Source organism: Falco peregrinus, chromosome 3, assembly GCF_023634155.1.
Source record: "Falco peregrinus isolate bFalPer1 chromosome 3, bFalPer1.pri, whole genome shotgun sequence".
In the NCBI taxonomy this organism is placed as follows: Eukaryota; Metazoa; Chordata; class Aves; order Falconiformes; family Falconidae; genus Falco; species Falco peregrinus.
In genome coordinates, this window is record NC_073723.1 from 105,655,672 (window position 1) to 105,675,011 (window position 19,340).

The window sequence follows — 19,340 nt, forward strand, 5'->3', positions numbered from 1 at the left end:
CCAGTTAGCTCACGGTGTTCGTCATCCCCTTTCTAACCTCGTCCTTCCCTTTTGTGTGGAAAACAGCACAAAGAGAGGAGAGCAATTTAGCAGTGAGTCTAAATATGCTTCAGAGCCCAAGTGTAGTTCAAAAATCCTATAGAGCAAGCTAGAGCCTCCAAAGGAAATACAGGAAAACTTGAGCTCAGGTTAGCCTGCAACACTGCGTATTGCTGATGTCCACCAAGTTACTGTGAGCCAGGTGGTGTGGAGTACTGCCGAGTGTCACCAGGAGAGCATTTTATGCCCTCTTCTGCAGTAGTTGCCCATGTGACTTCATAGTAAGAGCCTTACGGGAGCCCTCGCTGGAAGCCACTGTGACCACTCTGCAGCAAAGCCCACCCGTGCTCCTGTGTGTGTGATGTGTTCCTGTGTTCATTCCGGACTCTCTTCTCCTTCAGTTGATACCACACGGGTGGCACTCCGAGATGTAGATGAGAGCGTGCCTGGGTCAGACTACATCAATGCCAACTACATCAAGGTACTTGGGAGAGGGAAGACACCATGTGGGGGCTGTCTTCAGCCCCTTGCTGTGTTTCTGGTGGGTAAGTGCCGTAATGGTGTCAGTCTTAAGGGAGTGGACTGTCAGGACCAGTATTTTTCACTGGGTCCAGGCCAAACACTGGATTTTTCTTATTGTATCCCAAGGGATCTCATCATTCTACAATGTCCTGTTTGTCCCTGTCTGAGAGTTTATCTTAATCCACTCCTTTCCTTACCTGTTAAGGAGGTCCTAGAGGATCGACCAAGACTCTTATGTCATTGAACATTGTCTCTAAGGTCAAATTATAATTGTCATCTGTAAGCTAATTGCTGCTTGAAGCTGTATTTCCAGCAGTGCTGCTCTGGCACTTAAGCACCAGCCTTTGGGCAACCTTCAGGTGGCTTCACTGCAGCCACATCCACCTGCACCTTGTGCAGCTGCCTGCTGGCAAGAGGCTGTGGCACAGGAATGTGCGGTACAGCAGCGTAAAGGTCCCTGGAGGCAGGCAGAGCACTTTTCTGGCGACTCTGTTGAAGCTGGTGATGAGAGGGGTTCATGTCTGCAGGTCTGCTGAGGAAAATCAGCTAGCTCAGAAATCCTGCATGGCAAGGTGTGCAGATTTTGCTGCTGAAGGTGCACTAAAGCAATTCTCAATTCCTCACTCCAGCATTGCTGGCTTTTTGCCCTTCTTCTTTGGTCCTCAGAGCATCCCTGAAGATGGAAGGAACTCTGAGCACTGCAAGATCTATATAGCCACCCAGGGCTGCCTGCAGACAACTGTGAATGACTTCTGGGCCATGGTGTATCAAGAGAACAGTCACGTCATTGTCATGACAACTAAGGAGGTGGAGCGGGGCAGGGTGAGCACTCGTAGGGTGCTGTCCCCAAGCCTGAAAGTTACCTGCTGCTAGTACTATAGTGTTCGGTTAAGTTGTCTCTGGCGGGCTTTCGTTTCATTTCTCCTCTGTCTTGTAATGTTGCTTTAGCTCTTCGTGAAAGAAACATACCGCTTTGCTCTGTGCAGCCTCCCCAGCCCTGTAAATATTAATGGGGTGCCCCTTGCATGACTTGCTTCAAGGCTCTAGGGAATTGCAGGTGACAGAGAGAGAGAAAGCATCGTGCCTGTTACAGCAAGCTGGAAAGTGGGGGGGGAGGGGGGGTGTTGCAAGCTGTGTGAGGAACAAAAGTAATTCTACAGCCTATCTGTGTACCACCTGTGTGCATTTCACTAGGAGTGGGTTGGTGGGGGCCAAAGAATACAGTGAAATTCCATACAGAGCCATTTATCAGAACAGCCGTCCCTAGAAAAGAGAGGAGCTAACTGTGATTGGCACTAGCTGCTCTGCTTAGGAATGAGGTGGGGGCTGTGCTTGCAACAGCCTTGTGCAGCCATGAGATAAAGGTAGCGCTACTCGCATACCTTCTTTTGCATTGGCAAAGTCACTATAGCAAAGGGGCTGGAGGACAGGAGGGGTATAGGAAGACCGTGTAGGCCCTTAGGATGGAAACTGGGCTCAGGAATTAGGCGATGACCAGACCAACAGCTCCGTTGGTGCAGTGTGTCAGGACTATGCCTTTGGCACAGCGATGCCTGCCTGAGGCAGGGGCTAGGCGAGGAGGAAGATCCCTCTGGGGAGGGAGATCCCCCTAGGCATCGCGTCCTTCCTATAGGAACGGCCCTTTGGGGTACAGCCCCGGTTCAAAGGAAACGCTCTGTGTGTGGCCGCTTTAAATGTCTGCACTGGGGTCACGCACCCTTTGAGTGCAGCAGCACCCCTGCGCCAGGTGCTGAGGGTTCATCCTCCAGCTCCCCGGTCTCCACTAACCAGCAGCTCTCTGGTGTTGCTGCAGAACAAATGCTTCCGCTACTGGCCGGACAAGGGTTGCACCAAGGAGTACGGGTGCATCTGTGTGCGGAACGTGAGTGAGCGGGAAGCCCAGGGCTACTACCTTCGGGAGCTGGAGATCGTGCGGACCGACAAGGTGAGTCCTCTGCAGCTGTCTGACTGTGTGCTGGGAACGTGCCGGGGCTGGAACCCCTGGGGAGGGAGCTGTGGTGTTTCAGTTTGGCCGTTTTATCATTATTTTTTCACTTAATGGTCCCACTGCTGAATTTCTGGGCCATTTTTTGGCCCAGGTTTGAGAAATAAGAAATGAAGGAGAAGCCTCCTGGTGGGAGGAGGGGGTTTCTGACTAGGTGGTGGGTCTCTGCTCCCTGCAGGATGAGTGCCCGAGACTGGTGAAGCACTATCAGTATTTTAGCTGGCCAGACCATGGGGTGCCCAATGAACCAGGAGGGGTTTTGAGCTTTCTGGACCAAGTGAATCGGGCACAGCGAAGCATTCCAGACACGGGGCCGATCATAGTGCACTGCAGGTACGAACCAGTGGGCTGTCAGCACAGGGGCACTGCAGTGGGGATGGGTAATCGAAATGTGTCGTGCTTTTTTTTTTTTTTTTTTTTTTTTTTTTTTGTTACACCTGCAGCTGGGTCATCACGTTAGCTGATGGTAGGCAATTGGGATAGAAGTATACACGTGGGAAAATACAGCCCTCCTCCAGAGCCTTGCTGGTGATAGAGCAGGCCTGATCTGGAGTTGGTAGCTCTGGTGCAGCCTGTTCAACTCTGATCTCGTAAGGGTTGGCATTTGGCTGGGCTCATCTCATAGCAGTCATGCCAAACCTGCCCAGGATGGACCAGGCGTGTGTGGGAGCTGAGATGACTAACTCTGGGAAACGTTTCTTCCTGCAGTGACTTTTTTTTTTTTTCTTTTCTCTTTCCAGTGCTGGAATAGGACGCACAGGCACCATCATAGTGATAGATATTCTGGTGGATATTATTCACCGGCAAGGTATGTCTCCTGGTCTGTCTCATGGGTTTCACCATTTGCCTTGCTCTGACCAGTTACGGGATAACCCTGCTCTTGTGCAAGCAGTGGGTACGTGATCTCCGATCAGTGGGTTTGACTTGTCTGGGCAACAGTGGGCTTAACCTGAACGCAGGGTGAGAAGGGCTTTTGCACTGTGCCCAGTTCCCTGTTTCTCTGCGGGCTAAGAAACGGAGCTGTAACGTAATGAAATGTGAACCCTCTCCAAATGGGCATGCACGTGGGCAGCCCTCTAGCAAGGGAGGTGCTTTCAGCAACACAGCACCGGAGAGTCTTCTCCTTGGTATCAGTGGGGCCAGGATCTCAAGGTCTCCTGGACAGCCCTCTTTTATTGAGAGCAGGGTGGGGGCACACAGCTTCCATAAGGGTGTGACTCCATTAGCCCTTTTAGAAAAAAGTCCCCCAGGCTCTTCTGTGTAGAAGGGCTGTCACCCTTCCCTGAAATTGTAGAGCTGTTGTGGAACTCTCTGTAATATCTCTGGGTCTGGCCTGGGAGCCTTGAGGCAGGTGGACCCTCTTCAGCAGCGGTTGTATCTATTTCATAAACCATGCAAGGGGGTATGTCTGGATCTGCAGGAAGTTGCTGCAGCAAAGACCTAATTCCCCTTCACTCCCCTTGCTCCAAGCAAGTCAGTCCTGCCTCAGCCATGCATACTTCAAGGTGCTCTGGCAGGCATAAAAGTGAAAAGGCGGGGGGGGGGGGGAAGTGTCCTAGGCATAGAGATGCACCAAATCCTTTCACAGTATTCTGGGACTTCGCTGACACTGTGTGCAGCGAGATACTGAAAGCTTTCAAAGTTCAATCTAATTCCCATTCCCTAAGCCTCACCTTGTCGCTCTTGGGCAGGTTTGGACTGCGATATCGACATCCCCAAAACTATCCAGATGGTACGCAGGCAGCGTTCGGGCATGGTGCAGACGGAGGCACAGTACAAGTTTGTTTACATGGCTGTTCAGCAGTACATTGAGGCTGAGCAGAAGAGGTTGGAAGAAGAACAGGTGAGTCCTCTTGGGCTTGGTTGGAAAAGCAAGGGCAGAAGTTGGCCCACACCAAGCACCGCTTCCACTCCCACCATCTGCCTGGGGCTGCAATGCTGCCCTGAACACGTGGAAATAAATCCACACCCACTGGTCCCCTGCTGGCATACAGCACCTTTCTTCTATATCTGCGTTGAGTGGGATTTTATTGTCTTTGCTTTCTCTTCCAGAGGAATAAAAGGAAAGAGCGCGATTACTTGAATATCGGCTACTCTCCTATGGAAAAAGGCAGAGCCAAAGGGCAGCCCCCTTCACCACGGACCCAGGCTGTGTAAGCTGAGCGTCTCTCCCAGGGCTAAGAACTCTTGCAGCAGTAGACAGAACAGCTTGAGCAAAGGCCCCGGTATTTATCTGTTGCCAGCCTGCCTCTCCCATACCTGAAACCTGGCCAGTTGCTGGGTATCGTACGGGAAAGGCTAAGCATGGAGGGGTGACCCCACCGCCCCATCATCAGGGCTGGTGGCAGCGCACCTTGCCTGTGTGCCACGCTTCTGGAAAGGAGAGGAGGAAATCAAGCCCGATATCCTTGCCTTGGGAGAATCAGGTAGCGAGTGAAACTGTGCTACTGCCACTGAGGGACTTTCATAGCAAAATCTGAAGTAAGACGGGAAGAGAGCAGAGCAGAGGGAGGTGGATTCACACCCATGTGGAGAGGGAGCATGTGCTAAGTAAGGAGCATGAGTGCCTTACAGAAGCAGAGATAAAACACCTCACACTGTTCTTCCCTCTTGCCCCAAGTAATGGGATACCAGTGAGTGATAAGAGAGGTTATAAGTTGAAGGTGAGTGGGTAGGGGCGTGTGTCACACATAATAACAAGAGATTTTGGGCACCTTGAAATTGCATATTTGGTTTTGAACTAGGCAGGAGCAGAGGAGCAGGTGTTAGAGTGGAGGCAGAAATGCTGTTGCTAGACTCACGCAGAATGAAAAATGCGACTGAAACGAGGAGGGCAAAAGGAGATGTCACACGTTCTTCTCTGGGCATTTGGTCACCGCTGGAGTGCTGGTGGCTCCTGCATACTGCACCCAGTGTGTTAGTAACTGCAAAGACCTTGTTCTCATGCAGCGCTAAAGGCAACTCTGGATCCTTCGCTGGTGTTGTGAACCTTCCTGTGGGGTCTGGCCAGCTGAGATCTTCCCCGCTGGGCTCTAGGAATGTTTGTGCCGTGTTTAAAATGCCCAACTTTGAAACTGCAACTCAGAATAAATGATGGGGGCAAGGACTGAGCCGAGCATGGAGAGCTCTGCTGGGCTGGTACGGTCGGCTCCAGAGAGCCCCCGGGAGTTCACCCTTGGGTGCCAAACCTGCTTGAGGGGTACTTGGCTCTGGCCTTTGGTGCCGTCCTCTCCTCCCATTACACTTTAGAAAATCCAGAGAAATTGGATATGTAGAGAAGGTAGGAGTAGGGAACACCGGGAACTGTATCCGCTATCCTGCAAGAACTTTGCATCCTTGAAAGGCTGACGTGGGGGAAGGTCCAAGGCTCCATCCCCAAGCTGTATTTGAACCTAGGAGGGGTGGCCTGGCCAGGGGGAGAGAAAACAGGGCTTGAGAACAGTGGGTGCCCCGATGTCATCCTATTTACAAGGCTGGGAGGGAAAAAGGGAGCTTGGCTGTGCCATTACCCGCTTCCCACTGGCCACCTGCTTCTGGGAAAAGATCCAGAGCCGTGAGGCTGTTAATAACAAGGCTTTGTTTATTGACAGGGTTGACGATGAGTCAGCTTCCGTCTACGAGAACCTTAACATCAAAAGCCCAAAGGTTTCAGGGATGAGTAATACAGGGCGATAAAGGAGCTGGAGGTGAGCTGTATGGAGGCTGTACAGGTAGGAATGCTTCCCTTGATTAACTGAGAGCGTCACCGTAGTCTGTTTACATTGCATTTGACCTACCTCCTCTTCAGCTCAGCTTATGCAGACCTCCGTGGCTCTGCCTGCATCAGGGAAGGCAGCTATGCTTTGATGAAAGCTGATGGAGCCTGAAGACGTTGTACTTAGGGACATGTTTAGTGGTGGACTTGGCAGTCCCAGGTTAACGGTTGGACTCGATGGTCTTAAAGGTCTTTTCCGACCTAAATGTTTGCGTGATTCTACAATGTGGCTGTGGCAGAGAACAGGGGGGAATGGCAAAACGGGACCTGAACAGGGAAACACATTTATAATGTTACCAGGGTGGGGGGAGATCTGTTTTTTTGGACTGTTACGTTAGGAGGCTGTCAGACTCGGAGAACAAGACTGTATGCAAACAAATAGGAAAGACTTCACACGCTGGGAGTGTCTCAGCTCTGTAGCCTTATCAATGCACTTTTCTCCCAGTTATAAACCCTGCCACCCTTCTTCCTTCTTGTTTTTTGGAATGCAGGATTTACAGTGTTTACGTCCACCCTTCCCAAGTTCTGCAGTTGCAGACAATTTTTTTTGCCCATCTTGCCTTCCCCAAGCACCTTGGATTCAGCGAGGAAGAAGCTGACTGTAAGAAGCAAGCAGAGTCTGCGCCTAAGAACGTGCCTTGACCTAACTTATTCGTGAGAAGGATCTTCTCCCATTCTCCCCTGTATCAGTAGGTTGATATTTATGTGGAAGTGCCTCTGGACATTCATTAGGGCATCAAAGCTCAGTTTAATTTTTTTTTTTTTTAATTTAAGATTCTTATTTTTTACATACAAATTGTTAAAAGGAATGGAAACAACTATTTGCTTAGGAGCTTTTCCAGGGTTGCCCACTTAGGGTGTTAGTAAAATGTTAGTACACTTCAATGTTTTCATTAGGTCAATCATTTCTAAGTGTTTTTAGACTAAATCCTGGAGTAACTTTGCTGCCTGTGAGTGTGAGAAATAGAGAGCACTGCCTGGACCCAGGTATTTGCACCTCTGTTCGTTCTCTTCTCACACTTCCTTTTGGCTGTACTGGTTCTAGATTTCTATGCAACCCTGCCAAAGCACACCGAGCAAGCCCTGCTGCTGTAGTACAGCAGACGCGTGTGTGTGCCTGGGAGTGCTAGCCGCTCTGCACGCGGGTTTCATAGCAGAACTGAGAGACAGAGGTGGGCATCTCCATCCTGGCTGTGTGGGTCTCAGCGCTGAACTAAGTGAAATCTCACCTAACTGATGGGTGCTGAAGGGCAGGAAAGCAGCTGTGGCTGTGCGCTGTGCTTTTAGCCACCCCTAGCGAGTAACAGCCTCGAATACTAACGGAGCTGAACTTTTTGAGCTGGGCCCCTCTAAGCTTGATGCAGCTCTTGCATTACCTTGCTGCATGACCTCTTTTCTTTCTCCCTTGCAACTATATGGCAAGTGTTGTGTCTGCTGAGTAAGGGTGTTGTAGGAGTGTTTGTGACTTGACCAGCGCTATGAAGATGAGCGTGTCACTGAGTGGAGTATTCCAGTTCTGGTCATAAGTCTTGACTTGTGACTGCCAGTGCTTCCTGCTGTTCCAGCCCTAAGGCCTGCAAATAGGCCTTCCAAAGAACCCCTTCCTGCAGGATCCACGTGTCTGGAAGTGTGCTCTGAGGGGAGCCTTGGGTCTGAGGGCCAGTGCCTGAACCTCCAGAGCATACGTGGGGCTGATGCTGGGGTCCTCCTAGGTCCCTGGCACAGGGTGGGCTCGCTGCATGGTGGGGGTGTTAGTGCCTGGAGCGCCGGCTCCGAGTGTTGAGCAGAAGGGGTTGAACAAGAGCACAATGATGTACCTTGGCTGTATTTCCTGGCTGGTCTTCCTGGTCCCATGTCCCAGGGACAGGAGAACTGTTTATTTTTATTGCACTTTTAATAAATATTGAATATTCTCAAGGCAGGTGGTTTTGTTTTGGTGTTGTTTTTTTTTTCCTGAAGTAGTTTACTTTTTGGGAAAGTGACTTGACAGTTGATGCGGACAATGGGGCAGCCCCAGTGTGTCCCATCGCCAAACGCTGCTGCTCAGGGCCCCATTTTCACTTGCTTTGGCTCTTCCTTTTGGTTATGCGTGAGTGAGAGGTTCAGCTGCCTTCCAGCTAAACCTTCAGCCTGTGTTCCCAAGCCCACAGTGAGAAGGGGAGGTGCAAAGGGACAGCCCCCCCAAGGATGCTGTGACAGACAATTGGGAGCAGTTGGAACTGTGGGAACATCTCTGTGGCCCAGTTGCCACCGTAACAATAGATTTTATAGGCTGAAGATGTTATTTCCCGCTCCCCTGCCCTTAGGTCCCATCAGTGGGAGCTGAGTGGTAACGAAGATGTGATGACAAAGCACTTCGTCTGCACTAGTGTCTGTTTGCTGGGCTTAGCCCCAAACGCACCTCGGGTAAAATGGAAGTCCCTTCTCTGCCTTAAGTCTTGGTGAGTCGCTTTTTCCAAGAGCACGTTTAAATTGGTCCTGTGAAGATATCCCTTCAGTGGCAAGCACAGTGGAATGGACAGGGTGATACAAGTGAGAATCCCTGTCAAGCCCAGTGACTTTGGCAGAAGTTGTTAAGAGTGCCTGGAGTAGTTTCTGCAGACACATGGCTGGCGCAGATAATACCAGCCTGCAGCTGAACAACAAAGGTGTTGCAGATACAGCGCACAGCGGCTTTCCACAGGAGTTTTGCATAGCAACAGACTGGAGTTACTTCTGCCATTGCTTCAGCCTTTTCTATTTCAAATTAGATTTCCTGAAAACGGAGACTGGAAGCAACTTTCATCCAGCTGGGAAGAAGCAAAAGATGAGCAGTCTTTGCAGCTTCTCATTTTTCAGGTCAGGTCAAATCAGGTAGACACAGAGGGAAGTTGCATCTGGGGCAGCACCACCTAGATGGTAGTAAGTGTGGATTTACAGGATAAAGCTGCCCATGTGTGCAGCATTGTACAACGCTGGGACAGCTGATGTACGACCCAGAGTACAGACATGCCACCTGCTGTGTAGCTACCATGATTTGGGAATGCAGCTGGACTCGGGGCTGCTAAGCGAACACCTCCAGCTGCAGGTAGGAAGGGAAATGTGGAGTAATTGCTACAAACTGACACCTTGCATTGTATAAAACCATAATTTAATACATACACATATGGTACTTACATAGAATGCCATCTTACATCCATGTGTTTGAATAGAAAACATTTAATTGTAAGCCACTGTCATCATGAAGACTTTTGTTAATCACTGTCAGAAGATCACTGGATCAAATAAAAATATAAGTGTAAGAACTGGCCTGTGTCTTAATACTGACACGTTAAGATTAGGAGGGTAAAGCTCTCAAAAGAAGGAACATCTATCGTTGTGGTAACAGTTTGTCTGTGAGTATGAATCAAGTTCACTGATGGTGTCACTCGAGGGGCGGGGTGGTACCACTGTGTCAGTGTCCTAACAGTGCTCACCCCCTGCCTTCAAAATCGCTTTCCAGGTAGGGATGAGTGATTTTTTTTTAAGCGTCATCTTAGGGAAAAAATGGGTAGAAAGGCTGCTTTGTTCCGTTCAAAAGCTCACCAGAATAGCAGCACAGCTGGGAAAGGGGTAGCGGTGACAGACCCGGGTGTGTCAGCAGGAGGCAGCATTTGCACCACCAGCACTGAATAATGCCCTGGAAAATGTCCCAGGCATGCGGAATAAGGATAATTTTCATCTGCTTATACGACTCTGACATGTCTTTACCCTCCAGTTCCCAGCTCCTCTTAGGAATAATCAGGTAGATCCTTCAGTTTGCAAAAATAGCCCTTTAATTCCCTGAGGGAGTTAGAGGAATTGCACCCAGTGTCACCTGGGGTCCATCCAAGGCAGCACATGGTGGGTGCCGGTGCCACTCATGGCAAACCTCCGAGGAACCTGCCTGTTGCTTGGAAGGCTCCGTTTCTATGGAGAGCTTGGCAGCAGGATGCTGAGGCAGCTCCTTGGAGCATTCCTGGGCTGGAGACGGCTTGGCAGGCAAGTGTTTCGGCAGAACTCCTGGAGGAGGATGCGTGTGTTCAAGCGCAGGCACAGGGGGAGTGTGGGGAGTGGGCCACGGGGTCTGCCAGCAAACAAGGAACATGCCTGGGGCATTGGTCCTGCCGGCCGCGCGTGCTGCAGGGAGGGAGCTGGCAGCCTCGCTGCTACTGGAAGGGGGGTTGTGTCACTGGTGGTGCCACTGTGGTGTGTTTAGGGGGAAGATACTCTGGCCTGCTCATTGCAACAGTCCTTGTGAAGCAGCGGAGGTTCCCTGTCTTCAGGGCACACTGGACTGGCCACAGAATGATGCAGAACAGGATGATGATCAACGCGGAGAGGAGGACGATGCGTTTCCAGTCATCGCACATGTCACAGCGGGACAGCCTCCCAGCTAACCCTGCCGGGGGGGCCTCCGGGCTTTCTGGCTTGCTCATGGCAACGTCAATGGAGATACACGAGTCTGGATTCTCAGGGTCGTCAGAAGACTGACGGCAGCAGAGCTTGGTCCCTTCCATCCAGAGCACCTTCTCCTGCTGGAGTTCGGGAGGCAGCGTGGCGAGGAGCTCCCTGCTGGTCTCCAGTGCTGGGGCACCTTCCTGAGGGATGCTGGTCAGCTGCCTGCAGAAGGGGCAGGGGAGCTGGTCCTCTGGCTGGTTTGGGGGCAGCCCCGTGCTCAGGCGGGCCACGCACTCCAGGCAGAACACGTGGGAGCACTGGAGCAGCTTGGGCGTCTTGAAGGTATTGTCGTAGGTGTTGAAGCAAATGGAACACTCAACAGGGGAGGTTGGCTTCGGAGATGTTGGGTTTGGAGACCCCGGCTTGTCAGTTGGGGACCTTGCCTTCCTCTTGCCATCTCCTGGGGAGGTGACAACGATGGGGCTGATGGGGATGGGGATTTCACTTGGAGATGCAGGGACTGGGCTGGTGGGGGAGTCTGGTGTGCTGGAGTGCCACAGCTGCGTGAAGCACGACATGACGGAGCCCGAGGAAATGAACAGAGCCCTGGGAGACTCTAGAAGAGAAGAAAACCACAGCCTTCATTTCAAACAATTTGAACACACCCATCACCAGGCCTGTGTGTAACCCCTTAAAAGGAACAAAGAGCAAGTTCGTGACTTCCACGGCATCCTGAGCCTGGAAGAGATCCCTGCTAGAGACGAGAATGACACAGGTAGCCTGTTTGAAGCTGCATACCGAAGGTGAAGTTAAACATCCTGCAAAGAAGCAAGCAACCAGCAGAGATCCACCATCCAGCCAAAGCCTTTTCACCAGAACCCCCATGGGCTTATAGATGGGTGCAGTCTTTCCCCATACATGCCTCCCTCTGGGCAGAAAAAACACAACAAAAACCTACCCCGGCTGGTGCTCGCCGAAACCTGAGCAGGGAGGAGAGCAGAAGACTCCATGAGGTCAAGCAGGGACCTCGCTATGGCAGTCTCCCAGTGTCTGGGAGGCACTCAGATATTATGGTGGCAGCATGAGCAAGGCCTAAGAGACAGATAACGCTGTTCAGTTGTGGAGGTGATGAGGGGGAAGGTTAATCTTTCTTGATGTGCTCTGACAGAGCTTTGTGCCTTGAATCATGGTTCATGCCTGGCAGGCAGGCGAGGCACCACCCGGTGATGCTGCCTGGTTTAGTCTGTCCACAGCGGGGTCTGAACTCCCCCCCATATCACAGGAGAACCCAAGGGAGGTGAGGAAACACCTTATCTTGCAAAGTTTATTTCATCCTTGACTCCAAGCAGCACAAGAAGCATTTCTGTCTTGTCACTGTGACACAGCAAGAAAAGCAACATTGAAGGAAATGGCCTTGGCGCCAGAGCAAGGGGAATTCTTTGCTGTTTCCTTGTTGCTCTGGTTTCCCTAGGGAAACACAGTTCCTCCCTGTCCTCGGCCCTGGAGCAGTGCCAGCACGGCCCAAGCCTTGCTGTGTGCTGCCATGTGCTCTCTGCTTTGTTGTGGTGTGCAGGCAGGAGCCTCGAGCTGAGCGGCTGATACGCCACTTCTAGCAAACTGGTTTACAATGCGCTCCAGTCTTTTCAGCAACCGAAGCGTTGCCCTGAACTCAAGTTATCCCTAGGCTAGACATGCAGCTTCGCATACATGCAGATATTCAGATATATACAACTTTTCAGCTATCAAGCACTTTTACCTGAAAGCAACTGTTCAGCTGGAGGAAATTCCCAGCGATGGCCCTGATGCTGTGTGCCTGGGGAACATTTTTGTAGCCTGTGTCACTGAACTAGCTAGGCTTGATTCTTTGTGTTGGGAGATTTACCGATGACAAGCCAGAAAGGTTCAGATTGCTGCTGTAATTATAGGTCTCCCATCACTCCAGCAGTGGCTCACCAGCATGACTAGAGACTCCACGTCTCAGCACAGAAAGCTAATTTGAGGTATCAGAAGGACTGCGTATTCCTCACATTGCACCAAAAAAGTCTCCATTATTTAAGAGTGAAGTATTCCCCCCTCTGCCATCACAGCTAGCATTGCCGGAGCTGGAACCAACTTTAAGAACCTTCCTTCTTTTTCTTCCCTTATTCTAAATGAAGAAAATTTTGTGAAGCCTCTCCTCAAGTTAAATTTTCAGTCACAGGCTATCTGCACATTTCAGCAAGTTGTGATGGGTTTTTAATTTTTTTTAAAATTTTTTTCTGGCTACAGATCACCGTGCATGTTTTAGCACAATCTGGCAGATGCTGATGAATTACAAATCCAGAGCCCAAGCTGGCACAGAGGTGAGGGAAAACCCCAGTTGTTTTGAGTTAGGTTGGTTTTTTTTTTACTAAATCTGTTTTGCAGAACTGCATTCCCTACGCCCAGTTCTTTGCAGTCCCTCAAGCTTCAAGTGTTTGTCAGAGATGATGAGCAGCAAAACCAGTGGCAACCTGGTAACCTCAGAAAGAGAGAGCCTTTGCTTGCGCAAACTGTAATTTCGTAACCTATGGGAAAAAGCTGTTCTGTTGGGGTTTTTGCTAGTTTGTAACGTGACAGCTACAGCAACAGCAGTGTTGTGATAGTGAACTGGAGGAAGTTTACTCACAACGGTTGCTTTTAAATGAAGATAGAAGCTTTTGCCCATGTTTTGCCTTTGCTACAGATGATCGTGACACTATAGATGCTTCTTAGTTTTAATAACTTTTGAGTCTACTTACTTTTATCAATATTTTGGTGTTACGAGGCACCTTGGTCAGACATGACACAGGTAGTTGACTTAAACTGGGAAGATACAAGGAGCAGGGCACAGAGTCATGGGAAAGACAGTTTAAACTCACGCTGCGCCGCACTGGACAGGTCAGCCTCTGCCCGCTGCTTGGGTCTTTTGGTGTGTTGCCGTAATGCTGATGCTCAGAAAGAAAAAATGGGTTTGGGCAGCAGCTAACGCAGGGACCAAGGTTTCTCTTGCACTCCTGCTGTACTACGAAATGAGAGCCGGCCACTAAAGCTGGAAAGCCCCAATGAAGACACGCAGTCTGGAATCTCAATAGAATTAGTTAGGGTCGGGGGGGGGGGTTATTTCTTTGTTTTTCTATTGGCCTTTTTTTTTTTTTTTCTGCGCTACATGATCACATGATTTATTTATTTTTTTTAATATAAGACAATATCTTCAATTGTTCAGACCTGCACGGTCACACTGCATCCCCTCAGACCCTGCAGCTGTTTACCTCACTTTCCCAGCTCTTTACCTGGGCTTTCCAGAAACTTTGGGAACATCAGTAAATAACAAAACCATTCAGGAGAGACTTGTAAACTCAGATTTAAAACTAAGTACTTAAGTACTTTTCACTTCTCAACAAGTCCTAGAAAACCTACTTCCACACCATAAAACCAGACAAACGAGAGTACGCAGTTAAGATAGTGGCCAAAACTGTTCTGTAGCATGATTCCCTAATGGTATCTTTAACTCAGAGAGACTGAATACCCAGCAAGTTAAGAGGTGTACAGCAGATTAAAGTCTATAAATACCTGTTCAAGTGCTGTTTAGGAGGAGAAAAGCATGTTCTGGGCTCTTGATTTCTACCCCTGAAGAGTCTTCTCTCCAGAGGATTGTCTTAGGCTCAGGGTCTTTTGTATTTATAAGCTGCCTCCCGGTATTCGAGCTCCCCGGTAGCTTCCCGACTCGCTTCCAAGCACACAGAAGGTCTGGCAATACAAGTAACCTCTAACAGCTCCCGGTGTGCAAGTGGCCCTGCTGCTGTAATTCAAGTGTCTTTTATACCCTCCTGTCTGGAGGTGACTTACCTGCTCCACCTGCCCTTCCCCATCACCACTGAATCACTGCCTGGGCTGCGCGCTCCCGCTCCGGCCGGTTTGTGACAAACAGCAGGCAGGAATGCTCCTGATAAGGGGCAGCGCTGCGGGACACCCGGAGCCTGCCCGAGGGAAGCGATGTAAGAAATGCTTGTTCCTTCATCTTCGCTGGACTGGGGAAGGCCACCTGCTTTCTGACCAATTCTCACAGTTCTTCGATGACCTTTGAGAGTTTTTTTAATCGCCCTTCATAATCTGGTCCGGCTGGGTCAGATGTACTGGCCATGTTTTCATGGGGCAGCAAATCTTCTGGAAGAAAATTTCAGGGCACCTAAAAAGGCAGATTCTCTTGTTTCTTCCTGAAGGGCAAATAATTTGAAAGTGCCTTAGATTAACAGCAGAAACAAGATTCTGACAGTCAAATTTCTTGCGACTGGTTGAGAAAAAAAACCCTGTTGCAACAGAAAAATCTGGTATAAGTTTGAAAGCCTGAAAGCAGTGCAAAAAAAGCAAAAAAGACTTTTCAAAACAAAGTTAACCAAACCACTCTATATGATCGTATGTCTGCTTCAAGCTCCTATACAATTGTTCAAAATAATACTGTATGGCTTGTCACAGAGAAGGAATTTCATTCTTTGCAGCTTTCTGTAATAATTGCCATAGAGAAATATTATTTGACCTGCAAACCTTTTGTGGTTCAAAGGACATCAGTCCATGATCCGGAAAAAAGAAGCAACAAATTTACACTCACACGCAGATAAGGAAATAAGTGTGTGTACGTGGTGGTGCGGGAAGTAACAGGCAAACATTCAAGGTTTAGTCTCGTTCTTTTTTTATTGCAAGTACTGCTTTTCTTTGTTCAGTTCCTCAAAGAAACAACAACATGGTCTGTGGATTTTTTTCTGGGTGGTGTCAGGAAGGCCTTTCCTAAAAAGTGGTTGAGAAACTTCACTCTAAAAACATATGGAACTGTATCCATCTTTTGGGACAGAGAAGTGTCTAAATCCCATAGACTTCAGTGGCAGTCAGATGCTTTGGCTTCCATGTTCTTCTACTTCAGCTCACACTGCTCAGTTCTAGTGAGCTGAAATCCAAAAGGAGGCTGTTAAGAATAAAAGAAGCATGTGGAAATTGCCAACATTTTAAATCAGTTTTAGGATTAAAAGTAGGGTTACCTGATCCTTCCACAGTTAGAAGGATCTGGGCTAGAGCATTGCTCCTCCAGTGGACTCATGATGAGCTCCATGGGTGACTAGAAGACAAATGCCTCAGTGGAGAAAGCAGGTCAAGACTAAAACTTTCCCAGCTCTGCATCTTGATGGTAGAGCTCCTTCAGCGGAGCATGCGTGTACCACAGGGACAGCAACCCACGCACTGGGCTGAGCGGGGGTACCAGCCCACTGTGCTCCCCCAACTATTTATGTCGCTGTTTGGGGTGAGTGAGGCCAGGAGCAAACCCTGTCTACAGCTGACAAAGCAGGATGTCTGATGAATGGATGTAAATCAGATTTTTAAAAGTCTTGCTCGCTTAGTCACTTGCATAAGCACTTTGGTGAACTGGGCTCAAAATTAACAGCCTTTCAGTAACTTGCTGGGGTACGTTACATTCGGTAACACACTGAGGAACAAAAGTCCTTGGCTTGGGTCTTGCTGAGACCCTTTCCCTGGTAGTCAGCGGAGCAATGCTGACTCTGTGGTCATGCTCTGAAGGACAGAGGCGCATCTGAAGCCCTTTACCCACCGCTAAGGCCAGGATTGCTGCCTGCAGCGAGCAGGCTGCGGCGCTGCGGGGTGTCAGCCTCTGCGAGGTGCCACCAGCCTCAACGTGACTGCTGCAGGGAACGGGATGAGCCCAGCCCAGAAGCTGAGCACCTGGGGCAAACTGGGCTGCCCCACACACGCCAGCACCCCACACATGCCAGCAGCCCACACACGCCAGCACCCCACACACGCCACACGCTCCTCCCCCTGCGGGGATACACTGCGTACCCAAGGACCCAGCCTGCGGAGACCCAGCGCCCTGCTGGGATGACGAGCAGGGCTTGGCTTCCAAAAGTGAGTGGGAGGCTTGCAGTTATTTTTATCTTCTGCTCAGAGGAATAGACTGAGCATGTCGGAGGCTGCAGCTGGTCGTGGGTGGATCCCAGAGGACTGGGAGCAATCACTTGTGGGAGCACATGCTTCATGTTTGTGCTTAAAGGAACAGTGGTGCTAAATGGAAGCAGTTACTTTATTAATACTGTTACTTCCTTGAACTTGTGTTACGCATGCACACCTCGGGTGCTTCTCAGAGGTATTCTCTGTGTGCAGAAACTACTTGTTCTAAACTGATTTTTGCTAAACCACGCAGGAATGAAGATGATGTGACTGGAACACCGGGATGAGATGTAGGAGATATATTTCTCTGGTATAAGCACTGTGACCTTGAGCAAAATAATTTCCATTAATGACTTCTGTGGCTCATTTCCTATATAAATAATTAATTAGGTGAACGAAATAGAAGTTCAGAAAAGGAATTTTAAGTCTTTGTTTTTTTGGTCATAGTCTTTGTCTGGATTGTGTGTTTAGATGGGAACCTGCAAGGGGTGGGTGTTGCCTGGTACATAGGGCTGGTCACAGTGGCTCCAGCCAGCGACCTGATGTAGGATCCCACCTGTATCGAAGCTTTCAGTTGTCAGACCCTCCCACCATCACCTCACCATATTTTACCAGCATCAGTAACCGTTGCCATCTCATCCGGGACTGTGGGTGAAGTGGTGAGGTCTTCTAAAGGGTATGTATTCTTTTCAGGAGGATTATTTCTAACAGCAACTACCAACTGGTTGAGGACATGACCATTTAAAAACTTGCAAGCCAGGCTCCTTATTGTGAAGCGAAGCAAAGTATATCGCGAAGTAATAAAAACAGACTGCTGGTGATAGCTTTAGGCTCTTTCGTCAGCTTGTCTTTACCTCTACTGCCCAAGTATATAAGTCTTTTCATTCTCACTGTAATTAATCTCAGTAGATAAGCTAAAGCCACCAAATAAAGATGGGTGGAAAGAAAAAATCAAAATTGGAAATGACCAAGCAAAGAGCAACAAACTTTTTCTGATTTCTTTTTCCCTTCACCCAAGGCTAGTGAGTTTCTCGTTATTAGGTACCACTTAGAACATCTAGTGGTGATACCTTTTTGTTCATGTTTTGGATATTGTTTACTGCTCTGCTTTGTTGAGCTATATCCTAAAGCTATTTATAAAGCCTGGAGGGGATTTAGAAGGCCTTTTGTGCTGGAGAAACCCAAGGGAGACGTTGCTACAGAAGAACACAAGTGTCAAGAGCCAAACTGCTTTGGACTCAGCCCTTGCAGGACAAAACTCCAGTGCAGGTAGTGTTACTCCTGCCTACAAAAGACGTGTCTAGTAGGTTCATGGAGCTGCGCCTTACTTTCAAGGGAAAAATACAGCTATGGCTTAGGACAGATGTGCTGGTTTTAACTGGGTGAGAACAAGCCTGTCTAAGCCAAACACGCTTGTGCAACAGGGAACAGAAGTCTCTGCAGGGTTAAACGCTTACAGCAGGAGGATACAACTTAGGCTATGTTTTCTGTTAGCTGACACATTCATGTGCCTGCTCCCAAACTACTGAAAACCAGTGAAAATATACAGCACACACACCCCCACACCCAGCGCCTGTGACTGGTGGCACAGGTCCCGCTCAGTAGCTGAGCTCTCCACCTTGCGCTGTTGCCTGCTCATCGGGTGCAGAAGAAGTGGTGAGACCCACTGCTGCCTGAGTTTTCCTGGCAAACAATTCTTTGGCCTCCAGCTAGTAGCACTTATTGGTTCTACAGCGTTCCTCAGAGTCAGGAGGCCTGATGCTCTATACAATTAATGCTCCAGGGTGGTAAACAGCACCATTAAGCGATGTTTCCCTAACTCGTGGAGCTCTCTTATTTGTCTGGCTTCACGTGCAGCTGGCTGCCTAACCAGGGAAGGCTTATCATTGGGGCAGTGTTGCAGTTTGCACCTACAGCTAGACTGGGCTATTTAAATTCCAAAGTACGCATTATGTACTGTCAGGAAAGAGCCTTGGTGAGTCATCAGATAAGCTAGACGGGAACTCACCGTGGGATACTTTTAATGTAATTATATTTTATCCTTCTCTAGCTGTTTCTATCAGACAATCTCAAGACACTTCACAGACATAGTGAACTGAGCCTTCCAGTAACTATCGAGGATATTATCTCATTTTACAGCTGGGGAGGTTTTGTGGCACATGGGAAGCCCAGTCAACACTGAGAAATGCTGTTGTGACCTCTGTGCAAGTGGCAATGCCTGGACAAGCCGTGCCCCTTGCAGCGGCCGAGTCACTTGCCAGAGCAGAGGGATAAGACTTTAAACAGGTGGTGGAGTGGGAAACACCGTCAGAGTTGTGCATTACCAACAAATGTCCACTAAGGTAGCTTAATATAGATTTTGAGAAAAAATGCTTCTATTATATAAAGCCACTGGCTGTGCCCCTCCGGTGACTCCTGTCCTCTTAAGTGATGCCCACCTTTACTGACTAGTAAACCATGTTTCTGGAATCGTGTGCCTCTGTCGTTTAATCTCATTCAAACACTGGGTCTACCTGGCACCTAACTGCACTGTTCTTCGCTTCCTGTAGTCACCAGGGAGCACCACGATTAGATAATCATTACAAGGTACAGGTGCAACATAGCAATTTTGCTGATACTATATAACTCGTGACTATTACTGTTCAGTGGCTCGAGGCTGTGTGAGTCAGC

At 49.2% G+C, this 19,340-nt stretch overlaps 2 protein-coding genes and 1 long non-coding RNA gene across 3 annotated transcripts in view; 1 reads left to right on the forward strand and 2 right to left on the reverse strand.

Annotated features, from left to right (window-relative positions):
* Positions 1–8,241, forward strand: part of LOC101915334 (tyrosine-protein phosphatase non-receptor type 11-like) — a 57,942-nt gene extending 49,701 nt beyond the window's left edge. The window contains exons 8-16 of the mRNA XM_055800036.1: positions 441–520; positions 1,228–1,383; positions 2,375–2,506; positions 2,745–2,899; positions 3,307–3,374; positions 4,258–4,409; positions 4,619–4,719; positions 6,157–6,276; positions 6,812–8,241. Of these exons, the coding sequence (XP_055656011.1) occupies positions 441–520; positions 1,228–1,383; positions 2,375–2,506; positions 2,745–2,899; positions 3,307–3,374; positions 4,258–4,409; positions 4,619–4,719; positions 6,157–6,241 (929 nt within the window). The 3' untranslated portion in view covers positions 6,242–6,276; positions 6,812–8,241. The remainder of the gene's footprint in view (positions 1–440; positions 521–1,227; positions 1,384–2,374; positions 2,507–2,744; positions 2,900–3,306; positions 3,375–4,257; positions 4,410–4,618; positions 4,720–6,156; positions 6,277–6,811) is intronic.
* Positions 8,242–10,486: 2,245 nt separating this feature from the next.
* Positions 10,487–11,728, reverse strand: RNF223 (ring finger protein 223). Its single transcript, XM_013299610.1, has 2 exons — positions 11,677–11,728; positions 10,487–11,334 (listed from the first exon to the last, which is right to left on the reverse strand). The coding sequence occupies exons 1-2, from the start codon at positions 11,726–11,728 to the stop codon at positions 10,487–10,489; spliced, it is 900 nt and encodes a 299-aa protein (XP_013155064.1).
* A 3,493-nt stretch (positions 11,729–15,221) lies between these two features.
* Positions 15,222–16,696, reverse strand: LOC114012306 (uncharacterized). The gene is made up of 3 exons (XR_003554683.2): positions 16,563–16,696; positions 15,749–15,825; positions 15,222–15,657 (listed from the first exon to the last, which is right to left on the reverse strand). It is a non-coding gene; the product is annotated as an uncharacterized LOC114012306 (long non-coding RNA).
* Positions 16,697–19,340: the final 2,644 nt, after the last annotated feature.

Excerpts from the sequence above, each read along its gene's own strand:
- RNF223 (XM_013299610.1), bottom strand. The coding sequence starts at position 11,728 with ATGGAGTCTTCTGCTCTCCTCCCTGCTCAGGTTTCGGCGAGCACCAGC. Across the intron at positions 11,335-11,676 it reads TTCGGCGAGCACCAGCCGGG|AGTCTCCCAGGGCTCTGTTC; the intron begins GTAGGTTTTTGT and ends CTTCTCTTCTAG.